The following is a 27,179-nucleotide window of genomic DNA, read 5'->3' as shown; positions in this document are numbered from 1 at the left end:
GGGGTGCTGGGTATCAAGTTAGGCGGCACAGGCAGGCCTACCTTCCATGCTGCGCTCAGCCACACTGGGGATGTTGCAGTACAAAAGAGCTTCGTAAATGGGGTCCATCACGGGAGGCTCGGTCACTGGGTCAGGCATGATTCTCTTTCGACTCTTGCTACTCACTCCATTCTTAGCTGTGGAGACGGGGGTCAGGTGGACTGCAAGGAAGGCAAGGCAGGTCATGGCACGTGCAGTCACAGGAGGCACCAGGACGGCTGGAGGGGCCCAGGGTGTGGCTAGATTCTCACTGAGCGACTATTCTCTCCCACAGTATTAGGGTGGACTTTAGTCCAGCAAGAAGTCAGCTTCTCATCAGGAAATGTGCCCTGCCTCTTTCTTAATGCCATTATCTTTTTCTGACCAATAATTACCTGTGCAACCACGGGTGGGCCACCCCAGAGAAAGGCGCCTCACTCACGGTGGTAAAGGAAGAACTTCATGCAAACTGAATGCTTCATTCCTAACACCCTCTGAATTCTAGGAAATACCAGGGAGGAAAACCATCACCTATGGAGTGCCTACAAAGTGCGAGATGTGTTGTCTGACAGATCTCATTTGATATCACCTGCTTTGCACTTCGAGGTTCCCAAGAGCCTGATCCAGACATCACTCATTAATCCTCACAAGTCCACTTTATAGAGAAGAGAGCCTAGAGCCCAGGGGGAGACTGAGGCAGCTGCCTAAGGCATATGTGGTGGATGGAACCGCATCTCAAGCTCACTCCTCTGCCTCCAGGCCAGGTTCTCCCTACCAATCTTCTGTAGGTCATACATGGGTCCTGCAGTCTGTCCAGCTAGCATCCCCCTTTCTGCTGATGAACTGCTCCTTCCTCTCCTGGTTGTGGCTGAACTGTCAATCACAGTGTCTCTGACCCTTGGCTGGGGTGGACATGTGACTGAGTCAACGAGGACAGTCATGGGGCAATTCGTCTCCTTTTCCTTGGCAGAGATGCTGTGCAAACACTAGAAAAGGGTCTCTTTTGTATGATGATCTCTAAGAATGGAAACCTGGGCCTGCCCAACCACCTATCCATCCTCAGACAGCCTCTGCTTGCTGTAGAAGCTAATGATACTAAGTACAGACAACCAGACCAACAAATGCAGAGACTGAGAGAGAGACAGAGAGAGAGGAGAGGGAGGAAGGGAGGGAGACCTGAGGATATCCATCCTTTGAGACCCTGGATGATGTGGATGAAGGCAGAACCTCTCTTAGAGGTCCCAGTTATATATACATCTTACATAACTCTTCTTGCTTAAGCTATTTTGAGTTGGGTTTTCGACACTTTCAATCAAATGAGTCCTGATTAACAGACTTTTATGAACTACTTATAAGCGGATTAAGTCCATCTTCTGGGACAATGGTCTCCAACCTTTCCGTGTATGGGGAACCTCTCTGCAGCATCACAGATTTTCTGGAACTCTCTATACAATGATAGTGGCATTTTTAGCATCCACCCACTGAGAAAATGCACAGAAATAGGTGTGCCCATGCACCATTTCTAAGAGGTTTATTAATCACCACCATAATATACATACATACATTTGAACAATAGCTAAAACAGGACCCAATCACCAATCTAAATCCATTTAAATTCCCTAATTTACTCTAAAAATTCTTTTTCTTTTAAAATTTATTTATTTTTGAGACAGAGAGAGAGAGAGGGCGGGAGGGAGGGGGAGAAGAAGGGAGAGGGGGAGGGAGAGGGGCAGAGAGAGGAGGAGACCCCGAATCCGAGGCAGGCTCCAGGCTTTGAGCTGTCAGCCTGATGTGGGGCTCAAACTCATGAACTCATGAACTGCAAGATCATGACCTGAGCTGAAGTCGGATGCAGAAAGGACTGAGCTACCCAGGAGCCCCTACAAATTCTTCTAAATAAATACTTTAGACTTCCCTTTGGCAAACCGATGTTATAAACAAAAGGAAAGGAACATATATGCAACATGCCTAACAGACAAATTATTAATATCCAAAATGCATACGAGCTCCTGCAACCATAAAATCAGCAAGGGATATAAGTGGGCCAAGTACAGAAAAATAAATACCAATGGCAATAAGCATATGAAAAGATGTTCAACATTATTCATACTTAAATACAAAATAAAACAACAGGATGTGACACCCTGCCAACAGACTAGAATATCACGTTTTAATAATCCTGTCAGTACCCGCACGGGTGTGAAGCTGCCTTCCACGTGCTGCAGGTGGCAGTGGAAACTGGAACCTTTGGAAGAATTTGGCAGCATTCACCAGAATGTTCTATGTGCTTTATCCCTGATCCCATTATTCTACAACTTGGAAGCTACTCAACAGAGGTATCAATTCGAATCACAAACAGGTATGGCCACGGAAATTCACCACAGTGCTGTTTGTAATAACAAAAAAGGGAAATCAACTAAATATCCATCATGAACAGAACAGAATGCTGCATCCATATTGGGGAATATTCTGCCATGACTAAACAGAATGGAAAAAAATCAAAGGTAAATGAAGTGAAGTGAATAAACCAAGTCACTAGATAAGAAAAAAAAACCCCATAAATGTATGAATCTACAAGCATATTATGTAAGTGCATAAAAAATGTCTATAAGGACATCCTGACAACACAGCAGTGGTTTTTTCTGGGGAACAGGGGTATGGGGTGTGAAGAAGTATTTTTACTTGTTTTTCCATACATTTCCATATTGTTTTATGTATTTCACACACACATACTTACAGCAAGCATATGTTATACATATCCGATATATATAGACATATACGTATCCTGCTATAATGTCTTGATACACTATTAGCAGAATAGTATCAGCATAGTTATTAGCATATTTTCATTCATTACTTGTATTACTTGTACTAAAACAACAATAAAACAACAATCACAGAGCTACAGAGTTGGCTCTTCCCCAATTCAAAATTAGCTCTTTGGTCCTACAGCAACGTTCTTCCCCGCACCTGGAAGGGGCCAGAACTGCTAACACACAGCTCGGGTGTCTGGAGGTAATTTACTCTGGGGGAATTTGTGCCAGAGCAAGCGAATGAGAAAAGTATATGTCTGAGGGCAGCATCTTAATGACCCAGCAATTCTGGCCGTGCGGCAGCCCTCAATCCTTAACTCTGATCTTTTACGGAACGGTGCCAGATTCTGGCTTCTTAACCCTGCCTGTGGGCACACTCCCTTGGAGTCTGGGTCAGAGACAGGTGAAGCTAAGGACACATGATGGTAGAAGTGACACAGAGACTGGGGGCCATTGGTCCCTGGGCACCCCAGAGTCCCCACAGTTTGCTACTTTATCTGTAAGCACATGGGGTAAGGCCTATGGGGGCTACCACTTGGGAACTGCTATATACTGAATGTCTGTGTCCCCTTAAAATTTGCATGTTGAAATCCTAACCCCCAGTGTGATGATATCTAGAGGTGAGGCCTTTGGGAGATAATTAGGTCAAATGGGATTAGCATCCTTATAAATGAGACCCCAAAGAGTAACCCCGACCCTGCCCCTCTACCGTATGAGATTGCAGAGAAAAGATGCCTTCTAAGAGGCGGGTCTTGACAGACGCTGAATCTGCTGGTGCTTTGGTCTTGGACTTCCCAGTCTCCAGAACTGAAAGTAATACATTTCTGTTGTTTAAAAGCTACCCCGTTTGTGGTATTTTTACTAAGCAGCCCATGGAATAAGAAGGAACCATAGTAGCTGGGTTCAAATGACTCATTCATAACCCCGGGAAGCAGTGGTTTGAAAGACTGGGTAAAAATCACAGACCTTTCATCCAGAAAGACTGTATCTGCTGCTTCTTCCTCTGACATCTGGGCCTGTCAACCTCACTCACTAGCTTCTGATAGCACCCTGTGCTGTTTACACCTTCCTGAATCATCAGAATGCAGGGCCAGGCCACATGGGGCCCTTTGACGGGTCCTCCACACACTAGACATGTTGGGGAGGTTCTGATGCACAGAAGCCTGGGGTGAGACATCTCCCCCAGATCCACCCTCCTGCATACTCGCCCCTAACCTGGTTCTCACTGTCCTGAACTGCTCAGAGCTGTCCCCACTACCACAGGTGTTTCTCAACCACACTCCCCCCTTTACATCTAATTACCCTCATCTCACCGCTGCCCCCCAAATCTGGCCAACTCCATAAGGATCCCAGGGTCACCCCTCCAGGAATCCCACCCCGACATCCCTCTTCCATGGGCCCACCTGGTTCTTGCTGCCATCTTGGCTCGCACCACAGTACCCATAAGCAGGGCTGTCCACAGTTTGTCAACCTGCCACCCCAAACATCTTGAGGGTTAGACCTATGTCTTTTTCCCGTTTATAATACTGCCCATCGGACCAGCACAGGGCAGGCCCTCCATAAATGGCTTGCTGAGCTGGAGGACTGCTCTGAGCCAGGGACTGTGCTCTCTGCTTTTGATGAAGTGTCTCACTGGGCAGAGAAAAGAGATATAAGGGCCCAGGGTCAGGATCAGATCATTACTTACCAGCACAGGCCCCTAGGCTGTAAGCCCCTGTCTGGCCTTGGGCCTCAGGCCGCTTCAGTTACTTTGACAACTTCAGTGATCCACAGGATCAGCAGGTAGTCTCACAGACAGATGTCTGCTGCCAGCTCATTACCTGGGAGTCACTCTGACTTCCATACGGACAGGCTAGTGTCCTTCCTTGAGGGCACCAAGCCAATGCCCACGGTCTCTAGCTCATCTCCCCATATCAGGGCTCTGGCCCAGGGCAGAGAATAAAAATCTACCTGTACACTTGGCCTTTTCCCACAAGGTCTGGCCTTAACCCCCTGTATGCAAGCCCTTTACAGGTGCTTCAAATCTGACTTGACTGAGTACTGTGCCTCCCCTCCGCACCCGTGTTCCTGAGCCAGATCACCTCCTGTCCCTCCCTTCTGTGGAGTGGCACCCCCCCCCCATGCCAACCCTGTGGCCTGATGGGGGGCTGTCATGCTGCTCCTCCAGGGCTCCGCCCTTGTCAAGCTGACTGGGGTCCAGGGATAGGGACCTGAGTCTAGCCAACTGTGCCAATAAGGGCCCTTTCCAGGAAAGAAAGGCTTCCTCACATGAAAGGAGCAGTTTCACAAGGACTCAGGTGGCCTCCTGCCATCCCTACCCTAGGCCCTGGGCTGTAAGATGTCCCCTACTGTCCCTGTGCTTGTGTCATTTATTTGTCAGCTCTTCCTCTCGTTACACGGGCACCTGGAAGGTCCAAGGCCCAGGTGTCACAGACCCAGAGGTGTCCGCGTGGACCGAAGCACAGCAGGACTGAAGTGCTGGCTCACCTCTCCACCAGTGGCTCAGCTGCCTGAGTTACACCACGGACTGCAGCGGCAGAGAACCTCATCGGGCCAAAAGAGTGGCCCCTCCATCTCCTTTTTACCCTCCTAGCTCCAGGGCCTGCCTCACCATCAGCCCTGGGCTGGTCATCTCCCTAGGGGACTGCAGTCACCTCTTTTGTGGGGCTCCTCCTTTCCAGGGCCACTGAAGTCTGTCCTCAGTCATCCTTGCTGCCCATGGTTCTGACTGCAGACAGGTGGTACGGGACTGGGGGCCACTGAGTCACAAACCTGGGTTCAAGTCCCAATTTTGTTACTTCCTAGCCGCGTGACTTTGGGCAAACGTTCCTGCCTCACTATGTTTTATTCCCCTCACCTGTAAAATTAAGATAATGGCATCCCTACCACAGTGGTGGCACGGATGACTGAAGACCTCGCCTGTGGAACACCATATAGTGCCTGCAGTGTGGTAAGGGATAAGAAGTGTTATTTGCATGTCTGGCCCCTTGAAATGATTATTCTGGCTACTTCCAGGCTCTTAAAAGGTGCTCTCTTTAACTCAGGATCTGGAAGCAATACAGACCCTCTGTGTCCACACCTTTCACATGAGCACAATGAACCAGTCTCCCTTCTCCTCTCGACTACTCAATTTTAGGAGCTTTTCTGACTCCTTTAAATACATCCAGCATATCCAAGATGACACCTTTTTTTTTTTTTTTTAAAGTAAGCTCCATGCCCAAAGTGAGGCTCAAACTCACGACCCCAACATCATGAATTGCATGCTCTACCAACTGAGCCAGCCATATGCCCCCAAGGTGGTACCTTCTTACAAGCTAAAATACCCCTGGTCCTTGTACTCCCCAATCATCCAAAGGCTCTTGAATTTTCTCCCCTTCACTGGCCTGCCAGAAAATAATGATTTGCTCCACAGGCAATTTCCACAATTCCCTCAGTGCTCCCCAATCCACTAAATTGTCCTAAAGGCCCATTGTGCCTCTACCCAGCACTGAATATATAAATATCTATATGTAATTCTCAAATATAAGACAGAACCACAACCAAAGACCAGTTCGGTTATCTGCCTTTGGCCATTTACTTTTAAAGGCAGGAGTAGAAATCAAGCAAGGTGAAAATCAAGTCCACATTTACTTTGAGGGACTGGATTTTACATGGACAAGATTGATCAAATAGCTGAAATCTGTCCTTTCCGACCTATCCAGTTTGGGCTGCAATATAACCAACCTTTCCTGTTCTCCTCATTCTTAACCATTCTTCATTCCTCATTCTTGTTGTCTCATGGTGAACCACCTTTAGGTAGGAATCTAGTAAGTGCTTTTGTCCCAGTGATAAGCCTGGTCCCATTCAGGGAGCCAGTAAACCACAGCAGGTGTAGCTCATGGGATTGGGACTCACATCAGATCAGGCTGGAGGTATTGTCATAGACTGTTCCCAAGCTCTTAATTCCTCCTTGCCTGACCTCCCTCTGACATGGGTAACTGAACCTTAAGTCCACGGACTGCCAGAGCACAAGGACTGTGGTTCCCCCTACGGCCCGAGCGTGAGCCCAGCTGTGGTCTCTCAGAGGGGCCAGGAAACCTCACTCTCCTCTGAGGCAACTGATAACTGGCTTGGCCCAAACAGAGTCCTTTGGATGAGATGACAGAAGCACAAAGGATGCTAAATCATGACAGAAACTAGAAATCGGAGAGTCATCCAAGGACAGGCTCCCAGAAAGAACTGGGAGAATATGGAAAGAATATGAAAATAACTATCAGCCACTCTTAACCATCTCTCAGCCTGAATCCCCTCTGCCTCACCTTTGAGAATCTGATAAAAGCTACTGCTCCTCTACCCTGAGAAAGGACTGCATACACGAGCTTCTGAATCCGGCAGTTCACAGGGTTCAAAGGATCCCAGAAACCACACGAGACAATGTGGACATCTGCAGACTCAGGCTAACAACCCTAGGTGCCTGGAAACAGGTTTCTGAGTTCAACACCCTTGACAGGAGATTTTTCTTTTTTCAAAATGCAAAAGGAGCTGTACAGCTCACATAAACATGTGTTCATCCTAAAACAGCCATTCAACACTACGGTATAAACAGAAGTGAAAATCACCCGTAATCTTATTACCTAGAACAACCCACAGCCTACATTTTAGCACATATGTGTGGCTGGATGTCCTGCCAGAGGTTAAATCCATGCTTCTATCCCTGCTCTGGTGAGAGTCACTAAGGCCCAAGGACATTGTTTCCTCTTCCCCTCAAGAGGAACAAGTAAGTTTTCTGTCTCAAAGATCTACCTTTAGAGGGAAACTAAACCCCAATGAGGCCAACAAACCAGCTGCGCAGGAAGGCAGCTGGTTGTCTGTCTGTGGGAAGGGTCACTAGGAAGAGATGGCCAGGGGTGAGGGAGAGCTTTGGGGAAGCCCCCCTCACTAAGAGACAATGCTAAGGGAGGGACCTGTGCCCTCAGGTACCTGGAATGACCAGCCAGCCCTTCCTCTGCTGGATACCTGGGGCTGGGAAGAGGCAGAACTCTGTCTGGGTTCCAGATTCTCCAAGAGGCAGACCCCTGGGCAGTGGGGTCCAGCTCCTCAGATGATACAGGAAAGACAGGAAGAGAGGCGGCGGGGGGTGGGGCGCAAGACTTGATGCTGCAGCCCAAGCCAGACATATCAGAGAGGGGCCACACATCATGGCCGACTCCATGTCCCTCCCACCCCGGGGTGGGGGGCAGCCTGGCTCTGCCAGGCGGGTGAGGCACTGTGTGTGGACAGTGAGACCGTCAGAGAGTTCTTCCTGGGTGCAGCCTGACTTCACCCTCATATGCCAGATTCAGATTCTGCTGTCAAGACTTCATTCCTGGTAGTTTCTTAAACCACCCAGCCTCCCCTTCCCCTGGGGCAGAGCTGCCGTCAAGATCACAGGGCTCCACCTCTGATTATGACTTATCTCATGCCACTGTGGACTTTCTTGAGTTTTGGGGGTTTTTAATGTCATCAGCTTGGGGCAGGTGCCCTGTTGCCAAGCCAACAGGGAGTGGGGCCCAAGTTCATCAGTGCAGTTGGAGTAAACTCCACCTGGGCAAACTTGCACTGTGTCCTTGGCTCCCCTCCATCCAGCGGTTACTCCAATGTAAACACCCTGCAGCTTTCCTCTCCTATTTTGTTCCTCTCCTCACACAGTCCTGGCATATTCGGATATGCTCCGAAGTTCACTGGCTACTTTGGCTAACGTTTTCTAGTCTTACTGGCTAGCCTGATAGTCTCCTCTTCTCTAAAATGAGATTCCCTTCCTCATGGGTGAAAAAATTCTGTAGGTAAGTGTCAAAATTAAGTGTGCCAAATCCACTTTCGTCACATGTCTTATGCGATGAACATGTTCACGTGGTAGTTACACTGGAGGAGGGGTGAGAGTATCCCATAGCAGGCCCTTCCATGAGCTAAAAATAGACATATTTAATGTGTGTGGGGGCATTTCCAGAGTGGGGGCGTTGTTTCTCTCTTTCTTTCCCCTTCCTCCCTCCCTCCCTCTTTCATTTCTTCCTCCCTTCCTTCTCTCCTTCCTTCCTAGTTTCTGATCTTAGAGAATTTCTCTTAAAAATAATTAGGCAAGAGGCGCCTGGGTGGCTCAGTCAGTTAAGAGTCCGACTCAAATCATGATCTCGCGGTTCAGTTTGAGCCCCACATAGGGCTCTGTGCTGAAAGCATGGAGCCTGCTTGGGATTCTCTCTCTCCCTCTCTGCCCCTCCCCTGCTTGCTCTCTCTCTCAAAATAAATAAGTAAACTTAAAAAAATTTTAAAAAAAGAATAATTAGGTGAGAGGATGGAAATGTGCATTCCAAGATGTTTATGAAAGCATTGCTTGTAACAGACACAGGGGGAAGGCAGCAGAAGTGTCCAATGGTAAATACTCCTGCAGCCATTACACCATGATTACATATACACCCATCTGTAATCACTTGGAAGGTTGTCCATAATATATTAACTAAAAGTACATATGGTATTTTACATGGGAATACATGTGTGTGTCAATTCAACAGTATTGACAGGAAGGGAAACTCATTCTATGTGGTAGTTGGATATGAATCATTCAGAGAAAAAACAAAATTAAACCTCTCAGAAACCAAACAGAAAATAAGTCTCCAAAAAAAGGATTGAAATTTTAAAAATACTGCATGTAAAAGTTTAGTGATAATGTCAAGATTGGGATATTATGAACAGAACTTAGGATAAAAATGCAAACCCTCATATTTAACTCCTCATTCTTTTTGACTCCAATTCACCAAAATAAAATCCTAGCAGGAACCTTACTGTGGCTTTTAAAATAGAGTACATAGCACCTAAGGCCTTTGGCATCCTCAAATCTTTGTCATGAAAACACTAAAATCTTCATGAATCCCCACTTCACACACACCACTGGGGGACACGCTTTCCTCCATAAAATGGACTCAGGATGAAGGGCAGGGAACCACAAGGCCCCCAGTCGGCTGGCAGGGCCGCCAGGCCTGCTCAGCAGCCAGGAGCTCACTCTCAGCTATTATTATCCAAATTTGTGCCTCAGCAAAATCCCTACCCCTATCTACCCCAGACCTTCAAGGGTACGTGCAAAAAAGCGGGAGCTGTGAATGTCAACAGTCAACTACAAAGAGCAGGCTGAGGCTGGGGTGTGAATAATCAAGGCGAATGTCACAATACCCAGGCACCTGTCGGGGGCTCCTCACTCTCCTCCTCAGAGGCAATTTTCTTTTAATTTACACACGGTTCCAGCAAACTTGGTTATTCCATTTCCCAGAGGACGATCGATCCAAAGTAGCATATAAAAGGGGAGGGGGTGTGAGGACTGCAGGCTGTGGGAAAATGGTGGCCCTGCTGGAAGAAAGCTACCTGGGAAACTACTGAAGACACAAGTACACACCACCACTCATACTACGCACACACAAATGACTCACACACTAAGCCGGTTCGGCTGGGGTGCCTACTGTGCGCACTCGCACACACACGTGATTAAGCTGAGGCTCCTCATCTGCCCACCTGTTTCCCTTGGCTTTGGAACCCCACCTCTCTGCTGCCGTTCTTTTTTTTGTTTTTAATTTTTTTTAATGTTTATTTATTTTTTTTGACAGAGAGAGAGAGAAAGCATGAGCAAACATGAGTGGGGGAGGGGCAGAGAGCGAGAGGGAGACACAGAATCTGAAACAGGCTCCAGGCTCTGAGCTATCAGCACAGAGCCTGACACGGGGCTCGAATTCAAAAACCGCAAGATTGTGACCCAAGCCGAAGTTGGATGCTCTACCGACTGAGCCACCCAAGCGCCCCATCTGCTGCCATTCTGTCTCCTTCATGGCTTCCCTTCCTCTGTCTGCCCAGATTTCATCTTTGCCCTGTCCTCTCTTTCCTCTACCTGTGTGACAGGGCACAAACTCCAAGGTGACAGGGCTTAGCAAGTGGAGACTGTGGAGAAAGGAAGAGCTTGCACACCCCCACGGGGTGCGGCCCCTACCTCGCTGCTTGCTCCAGCTACTCTCGTTGCAAGGGACCATGGGTCTCAGCTTGCTGGAAAGTGTTTTTTTTTTTTTTTTTTTTTTTTTAAAGAGGGGCTGGAAGTTTAGGTGAAACTGCCTAAGTTCTAAAACATTCATAAATAAAAGCAAACATGTGAAAACATTGGTTGGGCCAAAGAAAACTGTCAGTCTGGAGTGGCTTCTACATGCCCCCAGGAGACCTGGTCTCTCCAAGTCATGGCTTCAGGAACAGTGAACACAGAGTGCCCCAGCAGGGGGTCTGGACAGAGTCTCTCTTAGGCTCAGATCCTGAAATCCACTTTCCAGCAGCACGTAGTACCTAGTCAGCCTTTGGGGACCTCCAATGACCTCCATGCACCTCAGAGACACCCCCCAACTACCCGTCCTGCTCTGTGACCAGCTTGTCCACTTGTCTGGGCCTTATTCAGTCCCACGGAGCCATCAGCTCCACGTGGTTACCTCCTAGGCCATGTTGTGGGCAGGCCATGTCATGGGCCTTTGGCACACTTAACCCAGGGGGAGATGAGATGTTTACGTGAATGAACGCATGAATGGATTAGTGAATAAGGCATTCACCGAACTACCCCAGGCAGACTCCCGTGTGTCCTGGTGGGGACTTCCCTCTTCTCCCATCGCCGTGACCCACTCTACCAACCCATCACCTGCTGTTTTGGCTTTGCTTCTTCTTCCCTGGGCCAACACCTTCAGGGTGCCACCCTCAGACTTTTATGGAGGCGAAATGGCCTGAGTTGCCTCCCGGCTTCGCGCTTCCATCAGCCTCCAAACAGGGAGTGTCCAAAATTTGTGCTCACTAGACTCACCCAGGGAACTTGTCAAAAATGTAGATTTCTGGGTCCCATTCCTGTCAAAATTTGGAATTTTGTGCCCTTTTTTTTGTTTTTGGAATATGTACTCTTTACAAGTCCCCAGGTCCAGTCTGCTCAAGGTGCTCAGGAGACCACACTTGGCAAACACTATCCCAGACTGTGGTCCTTCCAAGACATAAATATGCTGGTGTGTTCCCTCCTTCGGTGGCTCCCCACAGCCTCCAGGACGTCACGTGGGGATGGAGGTGGCCCCAGCCTTTGTCCACGTTAATAGCTACACACAGGTGATTAAACTGGTCCTGCTCTCTCACTGCCTTTGCACACCATCTCCATCTGCAGGAATGCTCTTCTCACCTTCCTTCACGGCCAACGTCTACTCATCCCTCAAGGAGGTCACCTCTGCTGGGGAGTCTTCCCTGAACTCCCAGTCTAAATTAGCTTCTCGTCCTCTATCCTCCCATATCACTCTGCCATAAATGATCTCTAATCCATTTTATTTAACAAACATACTTACACCAATCACTATGCGCCAGCCACTGTTCTAGGTGTTTTATAAACATGACCTCACTTAATCCTTTACTAACCCTATGAAATAGGAACCATCGTTATCCCTATTCTACAGATGAGGAAACTGAGGTATGAAGAGGGTAAATGATATGGCTGAGATCACCTAGCTGGTAAGTGGCAGGACAGTGATTTGATCCAGGCAGTCTAACTCTTTAGCCATGTTCTTACCCCCTCTCACCTTACATGGTATCGCCTCTTACCTGTGTTAGCACAATGCAATCTGTATTCCAAGTGTCTGTCATGATTCTCTTCCAGTAGACAAATGGCTCCTGTGGCCTTTGAGGGATTAAGCTACCGGCCCAGGATCTAACCAGTGGTGGAAACTCAAGGAACATTTGCCGAAGGACAAAGTTATACATACTCATGGCACTGGATCAACCAAAAAAGGTAAAATTCATGAAACTTCTAAGCTTTAAGAGACCTTAATCAGGCCCAATGACCTAATATTCTCCTCTTTGCAGAGCAATGCTCCAGAATTTGCACACTATGCATCCACCTCTGTATGACACTGACCTTTTGGCTGTTCCACCTTCTGCCTAACTGGAATGTGTCCCCATGGTCACCTGGGCCAACAGAGAACAGGTGTGACTCCTGCAGAAAAGGTTCTTCAGATACTGAAGACAGCCCTGGCTTTCACGACTGCAGGTAACTTTCCCTCTTCTGCCTGGGGATCTGAACCTCTAATCCGTCTTCGGAATTTCCTTCAGAATCTGCTCTGGTCAACTGGGGCTCTGCCCAGGAAAATTGCCCCCAGATATAGGTGCCACGTGCCCAGCGTAGACTGGTTGCTATCTCGGCCAAAGAAGTCTAATCAAAACCAAATAAATGTAAGATATATTTCAAAAGCCTCCTCCCTGACAAGTGGTTGAAAGGTCACAAGGCTCGGCAGCCTGTGGGACACCAAGAGCCCTGGTTCCTGAAGATGGTATGTGGTAACGGGACTCCGTGCTATTGCTTAAAAGGTTTACACTGACTATGCTTCCATAAGCCAAGTGTTTCCCTGCAAGGTGTCTGTTCTCACACCAGCATTGCAAAGCAGCAATTAATTCCATTTTACAGAAGAAACACAGGCTCTGAGAAGTCGAACTTGCCCAAGGGCACACGGCTGGTAGGTGTCAGAGCAGCATTCAAACCCAAGGCTGTCATTCCAGAGCCTGCGCACTCCTGTCACACTGCCATCTTGGGAATGCTGGGTGGAACATGGTGAAATGAGCATAAAATAAGAATTAAAGAAAGGCTGAGCCGAAGCAAGAAAATGGACGATTACAAAAGAGCACAAAGAGCAGAAACAACTAATCTAACTAATCTAATCTAACATAACAAATGATTAGAAAATAACTAATCATTCACAAGTCTTCACGTCCTGGCCCTCTTGCCCAGTTGCACTAACGGACTGCCTTAATTTGAGAAGTAATTTTTCCACTTGTAAACATTTTAACCAGAACTAAAGATAGGCATGCCTTACTTGTTCCCTTCTACAATTCAAACATCAGGAATTTCAGAATTTCCCTATTTCCAAATTCAAAAGCATCAAGGACTTGGAAATACAAAATGAATGATTTTCATTAGAGGCTGTTAGCATTAACGCCATTTAAAAGAAACATATTCTGAGAAACTATGAACTGTGTCTTAACCTTTTTTATATCCTTTCCATACCACCTCCACCCCGACACTGTAGAAAAATGCCCAACACACATAAGCACTTAATAAACATACCCGGGTTCACAGACCCACTTTCTGCACCAAGAGGAAGAAATGCTTATTTAAACAACATGATTTTTAAATTGTAACCCAGGTCATAACTTTCCCATATTCAAAACACCAGAAAAAGAAAATTATCAACAAGACAAAATACATGATCATTGCAGAAAGCAAATAAAACCATACTGTTCACTTAACGCATGAGAAAACCTACGTTATGTTTGACTGCCTCAAAAATATTACCTAAAATAGTTACGTGTGCTAATTTGGCATTCAAAAATTAGTCAAAAGAAATGATGAAAAAAAGTCCATATAATTTAGGGTAGGAATGAACACACAAGCGTTAGTCAAACATATACCTTCGTATTATCAATTAGTGCCATTCCTCACACCATAATAACCAGCAACCCGCGACGCAATTAAATAAAGCAATTAAACTCCATTTCCACAGAAATGGGTAAATTCCAAAGTTACAGTTTACCTAGAAGTAGAACAGCAGTAAGAACATCCATATCTTAATATCTTCCCGAACTCCGATGTAGCCAAGAATAAAGAGCTCAAACCCAGGCAGCCTAATTTACTCTGCAAAATTTTCCTTAAAAAAAAGTATGGCTGAAAATTGGCTCTCCTAAAACAGAAGGTACTTTCAGAAGAGTTATATAAGCAAAACACACTGGCCAATTCAGTGACGTGGAAACCACCTCATGCAAAAGAAACGCAGCAAACACAAGTAACCCACATTCATGTCTCGGGACCCGTCAGCTTCTCAGAATAAAACTCAAGGTTGATTGTACCCTCCTACCTCTCCAACCAAAGGAGGGAAAAATTTTTCATGACGAGTTATGAACAATTAAACTGCCGAGGGTCCTAGCACATGTCTTTTTAGAAAGGATTCGTATGTTATGGTTCATTAACCATCTGGACTATCTTTAAACTTCCTATGCCCACCCTCTCTTGACCTCGTTTCCTATCCTGGAAGGATAAAAGGAGTATTTTTAATAGTCTTTAGTATTAGAGATAGCCTGTCACATGTACTGGACGTGTGCATGGAGTATGTCACATGGAGGTGTGTCAGGGAAACCTGCTCAAAGCCTCCTCACTTCAAACCACTTATTCCAAGTGCCAAGTCTGTCCCACGTTCCCCAGTACACTCAGAACAACCCACTTGCTGAACCACCTGCTCTTCTTTCCATCATTCAAACAGCAACAGAAATGCCACCTCCTCACAGAGCCGTCCTAGGCAGTGATGGGTGCCAACCACTTGTCTCCCACCCATCAGGGTGAGCTGGTATAATGGAGGGAAGGCAGGTGACAGCAAAAATAAATAAATTAAAAAAAAAAAAATGCCAGTATCTTACATTGTCAGCTTCAAGTACACAGCACCAGAAGGAGAGGGAATTAGGATCAGCCTGTTTTTTGGAGCAGGTGTAGCTCATTCATTCGTTTAATAAACAGTCATGAAACACCTACTGTGTCATTGGCAGTGCAATTCCTAGGGTATAGAGGGAAACAGGACATGGTTCCCTGCTCTCAGAGAACACAGAGTTTTATACATATATATTTTAAAGTTTATTTTTCAGAGAGAGAACACGCACAGGTTATGAACAAGCCAAAAAAAAAAAAAAAAAAAACCACACATGCACAAGCAGGGATGGGGTGGAGAGAAAGGGAGACAGAGAATTCCAAGCAGGCTCTGAGCTGTCAGTGCAGAGCCCAACTTGGGCCTCGAACTCACAAACCATGGGATCATGACCTGAGCCGAAACCAAGAGTCAGACACTTAACCGACTGAGCCACCCAGGTGCCCCTGAACAGACAGTCTTGTTGAAGGAAGAGACACAAGAACTGAGCATTAGAATACTACATGGTTAATGTAAGGAGGGGAACAGGTTTAGGGCATCCTGGATGTGCATCAAAGAAGCACCAGACCAAGTTAGGGGTGAGGGGGTTATGGAAAGTTCCTAGAGGAGAAAAGGACTGAATGAACCATGTGGAGAAAAGGATGGGAGGGAGGTGAGGAGGATGGCACTCCAGACAGAGGGGCTGATGGGATCTGGGCACAGAGAACAGAGTAAACATGTAGAGAATGCCAAGTAACTCAGCACTGCTACAGCACAGAGATCAAGGGCGGGGGGGGGGGGGCAGGGGGGGCGCCGGGTGGAGGTGGAGCCTAGAGGGCAAAGAGCCTCCCAGACACCACTGGCCACAGCTGAGGGGTTCCAACCAAGGACGTGCCAGGGCTGGATCTCTGTTAGAGGATGGCCACTCTTGGGGAGCAGTGGGGTGCACAGATTTAGGGCCCAGCCTGAGCACAGGCTCCCCGTGAAGGACAAAGTGTTGGGCGGTGAGGTCCGTGGACTGACTTCATCGGCCCTGCTCTTCCTCACCACACAAGACTTCCCATGCATGGTCCTTGCTGCCCCAGGAGACAGAGTTTGGTACCTAATTCCCCCACCCTCTCCAACAACGGCAGCCCCACAGTTCACCGAACATAAAACAGACACCCGAGGCTCAAAGAACCAACCAGCAGCCAAATATCCCTGCTCAAGCCGGGCCACTCAGTGTCTCTGCCTTGGGAATCCAAGGCAGAATAACTGGGCAATTTAGTTATCTGTGCAAAAGCCAAAAACGTATCATGAGGCCCAGTGAGCACTCTAGTTCCTTATGGCCAAAAAAGACACTCAGGACAATGCTCTGCAGTTTGGGATTTGTACTCACAACCATTCACCATCAGTACCAACAATAAAAAGACTCAGTTGTTTTAAACTGCATTGTTCATTTGAAAAACAAAGGCTTTGGGGCCTACTTGTTTGCTCCCCACAAGGGCCCTCTATTTCAGAATGAAGCCCCCTCCCCTACCACGACCCAGTGACACCAGGCGATACTCACAGAACTGCAGGCTGAGGCTCACAAAGGCCAGCAGGGCAGCCAGGGCCAGCAGCAGCAAGAAGCGATTGCGGAAAAGCATTATTATTCGTTCTGTTTTCCTTTCATGGTTTCACCTCCAATAGGGAACACATCCTGTGAATAAAACAGAGGCAATAAACATGTGTTCTGAGGTGGAAAACCAAGTTTGTCAACTGAAAATAATCCAATTAGCCCAGTCCTCCAGCAGGGAAGCGGGAATCCTAGTCAGAGAACAATAGCCCACTGTTGATTACGTCTTTGCCCCCAAGTAAGAGCAGCTGAGAATGATCCCTTCACATTAAGAGGAGGAAACCAATTCGTGAACGCTTCATTGATCTGACATCAAAAGAAAATGAGATACTTTCCAGCATGACCTTTCCAAAGAAAAAGGTAAGGAAATTTATCGAGCACTTACAGTGTGCCAGACAGACAAGTGTTTACTGACCAGCATGTACTCACCCAATGCTGACAACCAACTTGTACATCTTCAACCTTTTTTGGTGAATATTGGGCTAATATGATTCTGGTCTTTTTAAAATTGTAATCCTTAACCTGAATGCCAGTCACTGTCACACGTCCCGCAGTAATGCCTTTGGGGATGGCTGGAGTGTGCCAGAGGACTCGTCCCTACACTCATAGCTCCATCTGCTAATCAAAGGCCTCTTCGCATCTGGACCGGTGACCCTATTTCAGCGACGTCCACTGGTCTTCCCAAAGCCCCATTCCACCCATTCTTATTTCCTCTAACCACGTCACAGCAGTGCAAAAGGACGTTAAAAAAATGGTGAATGATGGGCACTGGTGAGAAAAGTGAATGCTGGCTCTAGGTGGTAACCCATCAGTCTTAGACATTCAGTTTATCTCCTGATTCTCTCTGGGGTTCCAGATAGAACTTGAAAACCACACTCACCTCAGAAAAGATTCAACGTGGTACAGTAAGAGGACAACAAAAATTTCAAACCTTCTCTTAGTGGCGGCATCTTTTCCTCTTTCGGATACAATCTCCTTCAGAGCCCCAAGAGACGCAACCAGACAAAACTCATTTACTGATGTGGGGAGGGTTGCATACCTTTGCGAATAACACAAACTAAAAGCTATTGAATTGTGCACTCTGGGTGAACTGGATGGTATGTGAATTTTATCTCATCTCACCTATTTTTTTAAAAAAGTGTATTGGTAGGGAATGAAGTATGATCCAGAGCGCTGGAGTCCCTTATCTCCCAGCCCCTAACCCCAGCAAGGCCCTGCAGGGGATTTTGGGAACCACTCCTTTAAAGAGATTTGTCAGACTTTCTACAAAAAGAGAACATTTGCTAAAAGACTAACAAAAATACACTTGCACCTCACAAGTGAGCCTGTACTTTGACAACCAGCATCTCTGTTAACAAACAGGTCCCAACCTTAGACCTTCAAATAAGCACTGCTTCTGTCCCTTTAGTCACCACCCCTAACCAAGGGCCAGTGCCTAGCGTCCCAAAATGACCTGCAACGCCTCCTGGGGACACCCCCTCCCTGCCTTGGAGGGGACTCATTAGACTCACAAGTTTAGCATCGTGGCTAAAACAGCATACTACCCTGGCTGATCACACCCCAGATTTAATGTATTTGGGACCCCAAATAAATGTTCTCTGTTTCCAAAATTCAAACTCCTCATAAACTCTACCTGAGAGGGTCTGAAAAGACACGCGTGGATCTGAAAGCAGCTCAGCAGAATCTGTGCTTGGTGAGAGGCAATGACTTCTGCACTGAACCCCCAAGGAGGGTGAGGTCACAGTAGGAGACAGAACCTGGGTCCATTGGACTATAGCACTACAGGTATTCCTTTCTGTGGCAACAAGGAGGGTGAACCCTTGATGCTGATAAACCCCAATCCCAGAAACAAAGTGTTAAGCCTGGGTGGCTCTGGGCCACCTTGACCGCGGGGGGTGTCTTTGGTAATGCTCAGCTGATCGTTCAACAGTAAACCTCCCCATAGGAAAACAACCTAAGGAAAATCGGAGTGAAGGTTTCTGCCCTCCACCCTAGATAGCCTCTACTGCCTGGCCCAGCTCCCCAGGGGATGAGCATGGAAGGCGACAACATTCACCTACAAACACTGGCCACAGTGTTTTCAAAACATACCCTACGTGGGCAGAATAACAATGCTCCCTCAGCCACCCTTGCAACCTAGGTATGAGCCCCTTGGCAGCCTTCTAACTTTGCTCTGCTTCCCCAGAGACCAGGAACTTCTTTAAAAAAAAAAATTATTTTTAAAAGAGAGAGCACGTGAGGGGGCAGGGGCAGAGAGAGGTGGACAGAGGAGCTGAAGCAGGCTCTGCACTGGCAGCAGTGAGCCCGACATGGGGCTCGAACTCACAAACCTTGAGATCATGACCTGAGCCGAAGTCAGATGCTTAATGGACTGAGCCATCCAGGCGCCCTGGAACGAGGAACTTCTAACTGCTCACAACCATCATTCCCTAGGTTTCCATTCACAGAGCACAATGGGGACCAGCCACCATGTGGGGCCCTTGACATGACCTCCTTTACTCTCTGCAGGGCAGATGTGTGTGCTTCTAATACGCAGGCAGAAAACCAAATCAACAGCACACGTTATTAAATCATGGCGACAAGATACAAACAAGATCTCTGTGCCTCTACAGTTTGTTTTTACTTGTTGTAGTGTCTCCCAATAGGTCTGCACACTGATTCTAGCTGCAAGCTGTGGATCAACACAGAACAAGTTGACTCTTGGCATGTGCTGGCTTCTTAGATACTCGAAAACAGCTGGCAGCTCCTTGTTAAACAGCCTGTGGGTTTCAAAGCCCTCTCCTTACCTCAGTCATTCCTGATTCAATTTATTCCATTTTATCAATGACCTTCTTATAAGGTGATCCTTCTGACTGGGGAAGGTGAGTGGGGTGTGTGGGTGGAGATTAGACCACAAAATGAGGAGGAAGTTCGGAGCAAATGTCTCCTGTGGGGTATCTCTGTACACTGGAGCTTTTCTTTATGCCCTCCTCCCCCTTCTGTTACCATGACACCTTCTGAGGCCACCATCTTTTCCTTTACATGAACATCTTCCAGTGTTCCTGCCTGGGAGATGGCCTTTGGGGTGTTTCTGAGCTCTACTGTTAAGAGGGCTCTACGGTCCTTGCTGCCTAAAAATGTTCTTTATATCTTCTTAAGTTTGTTTGTTGGGGGGGGTGTGGTGCAGAGAGAGAGAGAGAGAGAGAGAGAGAGAGAGAGAGAGAGAGAGAACCCCAAGCAGGCTCTGTGCTATCAGTGCAGAGCCTGATGCAGGGCGTGAACCCATGAACTGTGAGATCATAACCTGAGCTGAAATCAAGAGTCAGATGCCCAACCGACTGAGCCACTGAGGTCCCCCTAAAGATGTTCTTTCTTGTGCACCCCACCAGCAGCACGGTGCTGAAAGACAGGCACAGCCCTGGGGAGTCAGACACACCTGGGCCAGAACACTCATCTTAGTGACATAGGCCAGTTCTTTAACCTCTCTAGGACTCAGTTTCCTCATCTGTGACTCAGGACTAATTCCCTCAGGAAAGACTACGCACAATCCCCGGTATGTGACAGACATTCAAAGGACAATGGTTGTTATTAGCATTACTATCTCATCTTTCTCTCAGTTCACTTTGCCACTTCTTCCCTCCTCCTAGGTAACAGGAATAGTTCCCTCACCTGTTTCATTGGTTCCTCCACGTACGTGAGTACTCAACGTTCACCCGTTCTCGTCCACATCCCTCCTTCTGTGGCTCCTGCTCAAATGCTGACTTCGGCCTCTCTCTCACTCTGAGCCTGGGAAACAACCTTGCTGCTCTGGGAAATCACCCACCTCTGACTTCTGAGCCTGGGGGTACGTCTTGCTTCAGTACCTCAGAGACCAGACCTGCCACTTGGTTGCTCTGCATTTGGGTATGGGAGGCGAGGGTCTTTCTTCTTGTGCTGGGCCAGGTCTGGCCCTTCAACTACTTGCTGCTTCCGGCCTCTCAGCGGATTTTGCACCACACTTTCTGGCAGGTGAGGCCACCAGTACTCCGCCTACGGTTTTACCTGACACTGCCTTTTTTACATGAGGATGAACCACAATACTGTTCAGAGCTGTCTTCTGGTGGGCATTAGGTAAAAACAACCACTATCAAAGGAGTTAAATCTCAGGCTTAGAGCATGGTGGATTTGTAGTAGTGATAGTCCCCAATTTGTTCACGCTTTTCTGTATCCATGGCCTGTGTTGTTTCCTCCCACATGGACTCTAGGCTTGGACAAGGTATTTACTTCAGCCAGTGGAGACAACAGTAACAGCTATAAGAAGAGGCTTGAGAAGTACTTATGCACTGGGGCCTGTCCTCCTTTGCTGCTCCTGGAACACTGTGGCCACCATGGAAAGACACCCGGCTACCAGCTGTCTTCCTGGAGGCCGTGAGAGACCACATGGAACCAAAGCAAGGGGTCCCCGCTGAGGTTCTCTTCAAACAACCAGCCTGCCCATCACCACACATGTGAGCAAGGCCAGCCTGGCCATGCCACCAGCAGATGGATACGAAGAAAGTCAGCACAGACTAAAGACTGCATGGCCAACCCACAGATCAAAAGCAAATTTAATGGTTGCTGTTTTAAGCCACTCCGTTTTGGGACTTGATACAAAACGAAAGCTAATTGATACGACAAAGAAGAAATGCCTTGCGTCTTTCCTAGGGATTTCTAAGCCAGGCTCTAGAGCTCCATATCGTCATCTGCAGGAAGCACACGCAAAGCTCCACTTGCCTACATTCCTCAATATGCTGCGTGCTTTTTCAGAAAGGTCTATATTTAGTTCCAGATTTAAAATACTGAGGATGTGTCGCGTTAACCAGATGGCAGGGATTGTGTAACTGCCTGACTGCTTCTAGTTTTTAGGCTACTGACATTCTCTACATATCTGTAGCTTTTCCATTTGATGACACGGGCCTCAATCTGGGAACACCCTCGCTTCCCCCCCGAATGCTCTCAGGATTTCTGCACCCTCCCTCTCTGACTCTCCTATGGCACCACCACCAAATGCAAATGCCAGGGATGTGGTCAGAGTCTCATTACTTCCACTTGTGCTGGGGACAGGCCTGGTGTGATCACCGCCCGGGGGGTTGTGCACAAAGCCTGGAGGGAAGGGGTGGCAACATCCAGCCCCAGGAAGAACACATGCCTTCTTCTGGGGCTTATTTTCCTAGAAAACTTGGAGAGGAAGGTCATGTTTTGTTCTCAATTTTTATTAGATTTTTAAAAATATTTATTTTTGAGAGAGAGAGAGAGAGAGAGAGAGAGAGCAAGCAGAGGAGGGGCAGAGAGAGAGGGAGACCCAGAATCCGAAATGAGCTCCAGGCCCTGAGCTGTCAGCACAGAGCCCCACGTGGGTAGAAGACCATGACCTGAGCCGATGTTGGGACGCTTAACTAAGTCGCCCAGGCACCCCTTTCTTCATTTTTTAAAATGGTTACATAAACATGGTATCTAAAATTCACATGGATTTGATGACAAATGTGTTTGCAGCTAGAGCTAGGACCCCAATGTGTGTGTGTGTGTGTGTGTGTGTGTGTGTGTGTGTGTGTGTGTGTGTGTGTGTGTTTGTGTACCCACGTGCAGGTGCCATGTGGGCCCCCGGGCGCATGGTTCAGAGAAAAGTTGCCTTCGGGGAGGACACTTCCTCAGTTGAGAGGAGTCATGATGGAGAGGCAAAAAGGAGGCTCCAATGACCTGCAGATCTGGGTCAATTCCCTCCTCTGCCGCTTACCTTCTGTGTGTCTCTGTGACAACTAACTTTGTTTCTCTGAGTCAAGGATCCCGATGTTAATAAGATTGGGAATAAGGGTAAGAGCGGGAAGGCAGTGAGGAGCAAACATACACACAGCAGCAGCAGTAGGCACATGCTGTGTTTGACTGCCCAGCTTTGGAGGAATCCTTGCATCATTATCTAAACACAAAGACTTGCCTTTTCCCCTGAGCTGCTGTTTCTGCCCCGTGCTGTGGTTCCTCTTCCAAATCCTGGCCACTGGCCACTGGCCACTTCCCTACTCACCAGCCCCAGCCATCAGAGCAGTCGGCCACGTCTGCAGCCCCGTTCCTGACTCCTCCACCATGACAAGCCTTCCCTCAGCTGACTCATCTGTGGTGTCCCCCCGCCCCCCGCCACAGGTTTTCCAGCCTGGAACATCTATGTCAGCTTCTGTTGGGCCCCATCCTAAGAAGACGAGGATTACCAGCCAATGGGCTCTGTCTCTGTGGCCTGAGCTCTGGCCCATTCTCCAGAGAACCCATTCTCTTTTCCATCTGCAGGGAGGAGGCTCACACAGCCGCTCAGGAAGTCACACAATCCGTGGTTCCCTCCAGGCATGTTCCTGCGTATTCCTTCCATGGGGGCTGTGTGCGCGCACACTCCTGGGGTATACTGTGGCTCCCCCAGACACTCCATCAGACTTGTCCAAGTCATGCCAAGTGAAAGCCAGGTCTCTGGGTCCATGGCAGAAACCCCACAGCCTGCTCACTCACAGCCCAGAAAATAAAGTGCATGGGAAGATTCACTGCTACAGCAGCAGGATGAGATGCTGGCTCATGACCTACTTCAGCACGGCATCCACATCTCCTTGTCCTCAGACATCCTCAAGTCCCACCCCCTACCTTCCAAGGAAAAGACACTCTAGACTCAATATGGCATGGTGACGAAATCCAACTCCTATAAATACTTCTGTAGAAACAACTGTTTTATGTTTCATATAAGTTACATAGTCATCAGATGTCTACTGGGCACAGCCTTATTCCCTGCGCTAAAACCACATGGTAAAAATATCTTAAATCCAGAAACAGAATTATTACTCTGAATTCCTGATGAAACAGCAAAAAATAAAACAAACAGAAAACGCAGCCAACTTTAATTTAACTTTACAACAGATTTGAATGGTGAAAGAAAATATTTTAGAATATAATTTTGAAAAAAGGACTAGTCAATAGGCACTTCCCATTATATTGTGGTAAATACTGTTTCTGAATTTAAAAGTAAAAAGGAACATGTCAAAGGCATTTTTACAAACTACCATTCTACCACCAGAGATTTCCAAAAACCCAAACCCTGGCCTGATTTTCTACCTCGTAAGAGTGAGAAATGCCACATCTAGTGACTCTGGTCTCAGGGTTTCCTTCAAAGTGTACAGAATTCAGGGTTTTAAACATGACCACAACTGCTTGAAAGAAAAATGTGTATTCAATTATCTCTTATTTGCGTAGTTAAAATACCATTACCAGGAATAGAAAGATGTTATTAAAGAAAATGCTTTAGATGTATTCTATACTTTGTTTTTTTGGTCTTAATCACTTTGGCCCAAGTAAATATGGTATTATAATTAAAAAAAAATCAAACCCCAAGGCTATAATTGTGAACTAAATATGAACCAAGCAAAGGTAAAAGCTACATCTTAATAGTCCTCTCTACCCCATGTCACCTTAAAGTAGTTTCATTGCAAAATCAAAGATGCTTGACTAAGAATAAACCAACCTTAAAGTCTCATAAATAACAGATTTCAGAACCTCCTGGAAACCCCAGGCAGCAGGACAGGCACCAAGGAAGCTGTGGGCTCCCACCAGCTATTCACATTCTGTTATTCAAATTCCAGCATCCAGAATGCATGCTCAGTTCTAGGGGCTGAAGCCAATTCATTCACCCAATTAGTCGACTCAAAACAACATTATTTCTCAAGAGCCAATATGTGTCAGGCATCATCCACAGTGCTGTGGACACAGGACACAGGATACAGGACACAGTACTGTCATCCTGAAGCTCACAGCTAAAAGGTCCAGAAGTATATATGGAAAAATGATACAAGATCTAGGAACTGAATATTTAAAATATTCAGGGTGGGAGCAGGTTGAGGAGGACTTAATAAATCAAGATTGGCAACATGCTGACAACTCTTGGAGCTGGGTAAGGGATTCTTGAGGATGTACTATATGATCCTCTCTGCTTTTGTGTATGTTTGAAATTAAAAGTTAAAAAAAAAAAAGAAAGGAAGGAAGCTCACAGACTGGTCAGTGGAACAATGAGTAAAAGGACCATTACACCATATGAAACCGGTGCCATCAGGGGGAAGTGGGAGTGGAGAGAGGAGGAGAACCATGTAGACCTAAAGGGAGCGGATAGGATTTCTGGAAGAGGCTCAGCTAGAGCTCAGTCTTTTTTTTTATTTTCTTAAAATGTTTATTCTTGAGAGAGAGAGAAAGAGAGAGAGAGAGAGAGGGAGGGAGGGAGGGAGAGAAAGGGGGAGAGAGAGAGAGCGTGCACACACGGGGCGAGGCGGGGTGGGGTGGGGGGAGCAGAGAGAGAGGGAGACACAGAATCTGAAGCAGGTTCCAGGCTCTGAGCTGTCAGCACAGAGCCAAACGTGGGGCCCGAACTCACAAACCATGAGATCATGACCTAAGCTGAAGTCGGATGCTGAGCTGACTTAGCCACCCAGGCGCCCCTAGGGCTCAGTCTTGAAAAGCAGATTGGAGCTGGTGTGTTTATAATTGCATTTGAGGAAACAGAATGAACCAAAGAAAAAGCACTAAGTAAAACTGTACTGGCTGCTGGGGGGCAACGGGAAGGTTTGCACTGTTTGTACTGAGTGTCAAGAGCCAGAGAAGGGAGGTGGGTTAGTCCAGGCACCACCCAACAGCTGCACCTTGAGTGAGGCTGCTGTGCCCAAGGAAATCTGGCTGCCCAGAGGCCCCATGGGGCCGGGCCAGGGAGTCCTCACCTCTGGCTGGCACCCACAGGCAGGTGGGCTGCAAGGGTCTCACTCCCCCTACCCAGACCAGCCTATCTGATGACCCCAAGGAGTCCCACCACCAAGACAATACATGCACTGATGCCCGCTCCCTCTCTGGAACTCCCTTTGGGCACAAAGCCACTAATTTCCAGGCCGGAGCAGGAGGAGCATGATCCCAGAATCCACGCCACTAATCAGTGCCAGCTTAAAGGACAGGCCAATTTCACGGACCGCTCTCACTATCTAAGGCCAGGTTCTGTGCCTTCCTGGCACCGGCCGCCTTTGGGAATACAGGACAGGAGCAGGCCACAGGCTCAGCTCGACTCACAGGGGCAAACACCTTAAAGGATGCCTGTTAGGCAAGTGGTGTGCCTCATCCTGCACTCTGACCCAAAGCTGACCCTTCTGGGGCTCATCTCTTACCAGGTACTCTCCTCCTAAAGAACAGCCTGTCTTTTACCCTGGGGTAGTGAGAGATCATGCCCAGATGTGACGCACGTGGCAACAGCCATCCCCTGGCTATGGGGTAACGGTGGGGACGCCAATCAATGCTGCAGATCAATCCCAAGCCTGGCCCTGATGAAGGGTAGCATCAGGCCCAAGCCTCTTTAACCCTACTTGCAGGGTTCACTATGATCGGGTCACACCCCACAAATCCCACCTCATGTCCCAGCCCTTCCCACAACACGTAGTTAAGCATGGGGGCTCAGGGATCGGTTGGCTAGGTCTAGAGCCTTTCTCACACCCTTACTGAGCCACAGTTTCCCCATCTATGAAATGGAAACAACCATAGGCTCCAGCTCACAGGTTGTGTCAGGGCTAACGAGGTTAACAGGTGTAAGGGACCCAGCACAGTACCTGGCTCCTGATAAGTGCTCAGTAAGTTAGCAGTGACTTCTTGTATGCTTTTAATACCTGCCACCCACATATGAAGTACTCACTCTGCTTCCACTTTGTCTCTGCCCCAGCTCTATAACTAGAATGCCTGCAGGACCATGCCATACAAGGTCAGAGCTTGAAGAGGTTTTAAACATCACTGATTCAAGTCCCTTGGTTGACCAGAAGAGAGGCCAGGTCAGGACCGGCATACGGCTCCAGGCTGCTTAGGGAGACTGGACCTGTGACTCAAATCCTTACTTCACAGAGAGTGACACCCAGCGCTTTGTCCTCATTACGCTCTCCCTCTCCACTGTAGAGGACACACTATGTGGCAGACACTTCTAACCGTTCTCAGGTGTCTATTTGCTCTTTTTTCTTACTAATGGGATCCTCTACGTTTTAGCTGGATACATGGCCATTCAGCTAGGGATACTATTTCCCAGAATCCCTTGCAACTAGCTGTTGTCATATGATCAACTTGGCCAATGACTTATGCTTACAAGTATTATGTGCAATTCTGGGTCAAAAGGAGGCTATCGGTCCTATCTCATTCTGACCTGCCTTCTTCCACCATGTCCCATGCTCTGAATCACTGGTGGGGTGGTAAGCCGGCTTTCTTGATGCGCATGGAGATAACATCCTAGTGGATAACACAGAAGAACCCTGGATGACCTCATTGGGCAGGCTACCCATT

General features: G+C 47.6%; 1 protein-coding gene and 1 long non-coding RNA gene across 5 annotated transcripts in view; one reads left to right on the top strand and one right to left on the bottom strand.

Annotated features, from left to right (window-relative positions):
- The window catches only part of PXYLP1 (2-phosphoxylose phosphatase 1), a 71,975-nt gene that overhangs the window by 18,986 nt on the left and 25,810 nt on the right, over positions 1-27,179 (bottom strand). For 2 of the 4 annotated variants that reach the window (XM_058730052.1, XM_058730053.1), the window contains exons 3-4: positions 16,821-16,952; positions 42-200 (exon numbers count right to left, since the gene is read on the bottom strand). In XM_058730052.1, the coding sequence (XP_058586035.1) occupies positions 42-200; positions 16,821-16,899 (238 nt within the window). In that variant the 5' untranslated portion in view covers positions 16,900-16,952. Of the gene's footprint in view, positions 1-41; positions 201-14,413; positions 14,548-16,820; positions 16,953-18,501; positions 18,574-27,179 lie in introns of those variants that run through there. The other 2 variants (XM_058730054.1, XM_058730055.1) reach the window with 2 other exon arrangements.
- LOC131511931 (uncharacterized) lies at positions 20,230-22,329 on the top strand. The gene is made up of 2 exons (XR_009261819.1): positions 20,230-20,400; positions 20,495-22,329. It is a non-coding gene; the product is annotated as an uncharacterized LOC131511931 (long non-coding RNA).

This window comes from Neofelis nebulosa, chromosome 5 (assembly GCF_028018385.1).
Source record: "Neofelis nebulosa isolate mNeoNeb1 chromosome 5, mNeoNeb1.pri, whole genome shotgun sequence".
Lineage (NCBI taxonomy): Eukaryota > Metazoa > Chordata > Mammalia > Carnivora > Felidae > Neofelis > Neofelis nebulosa.
Note: the sequence above shows the minus strand (reverse complement) of the source record. Positions and strands in the feature narration are given on the sequence as shown.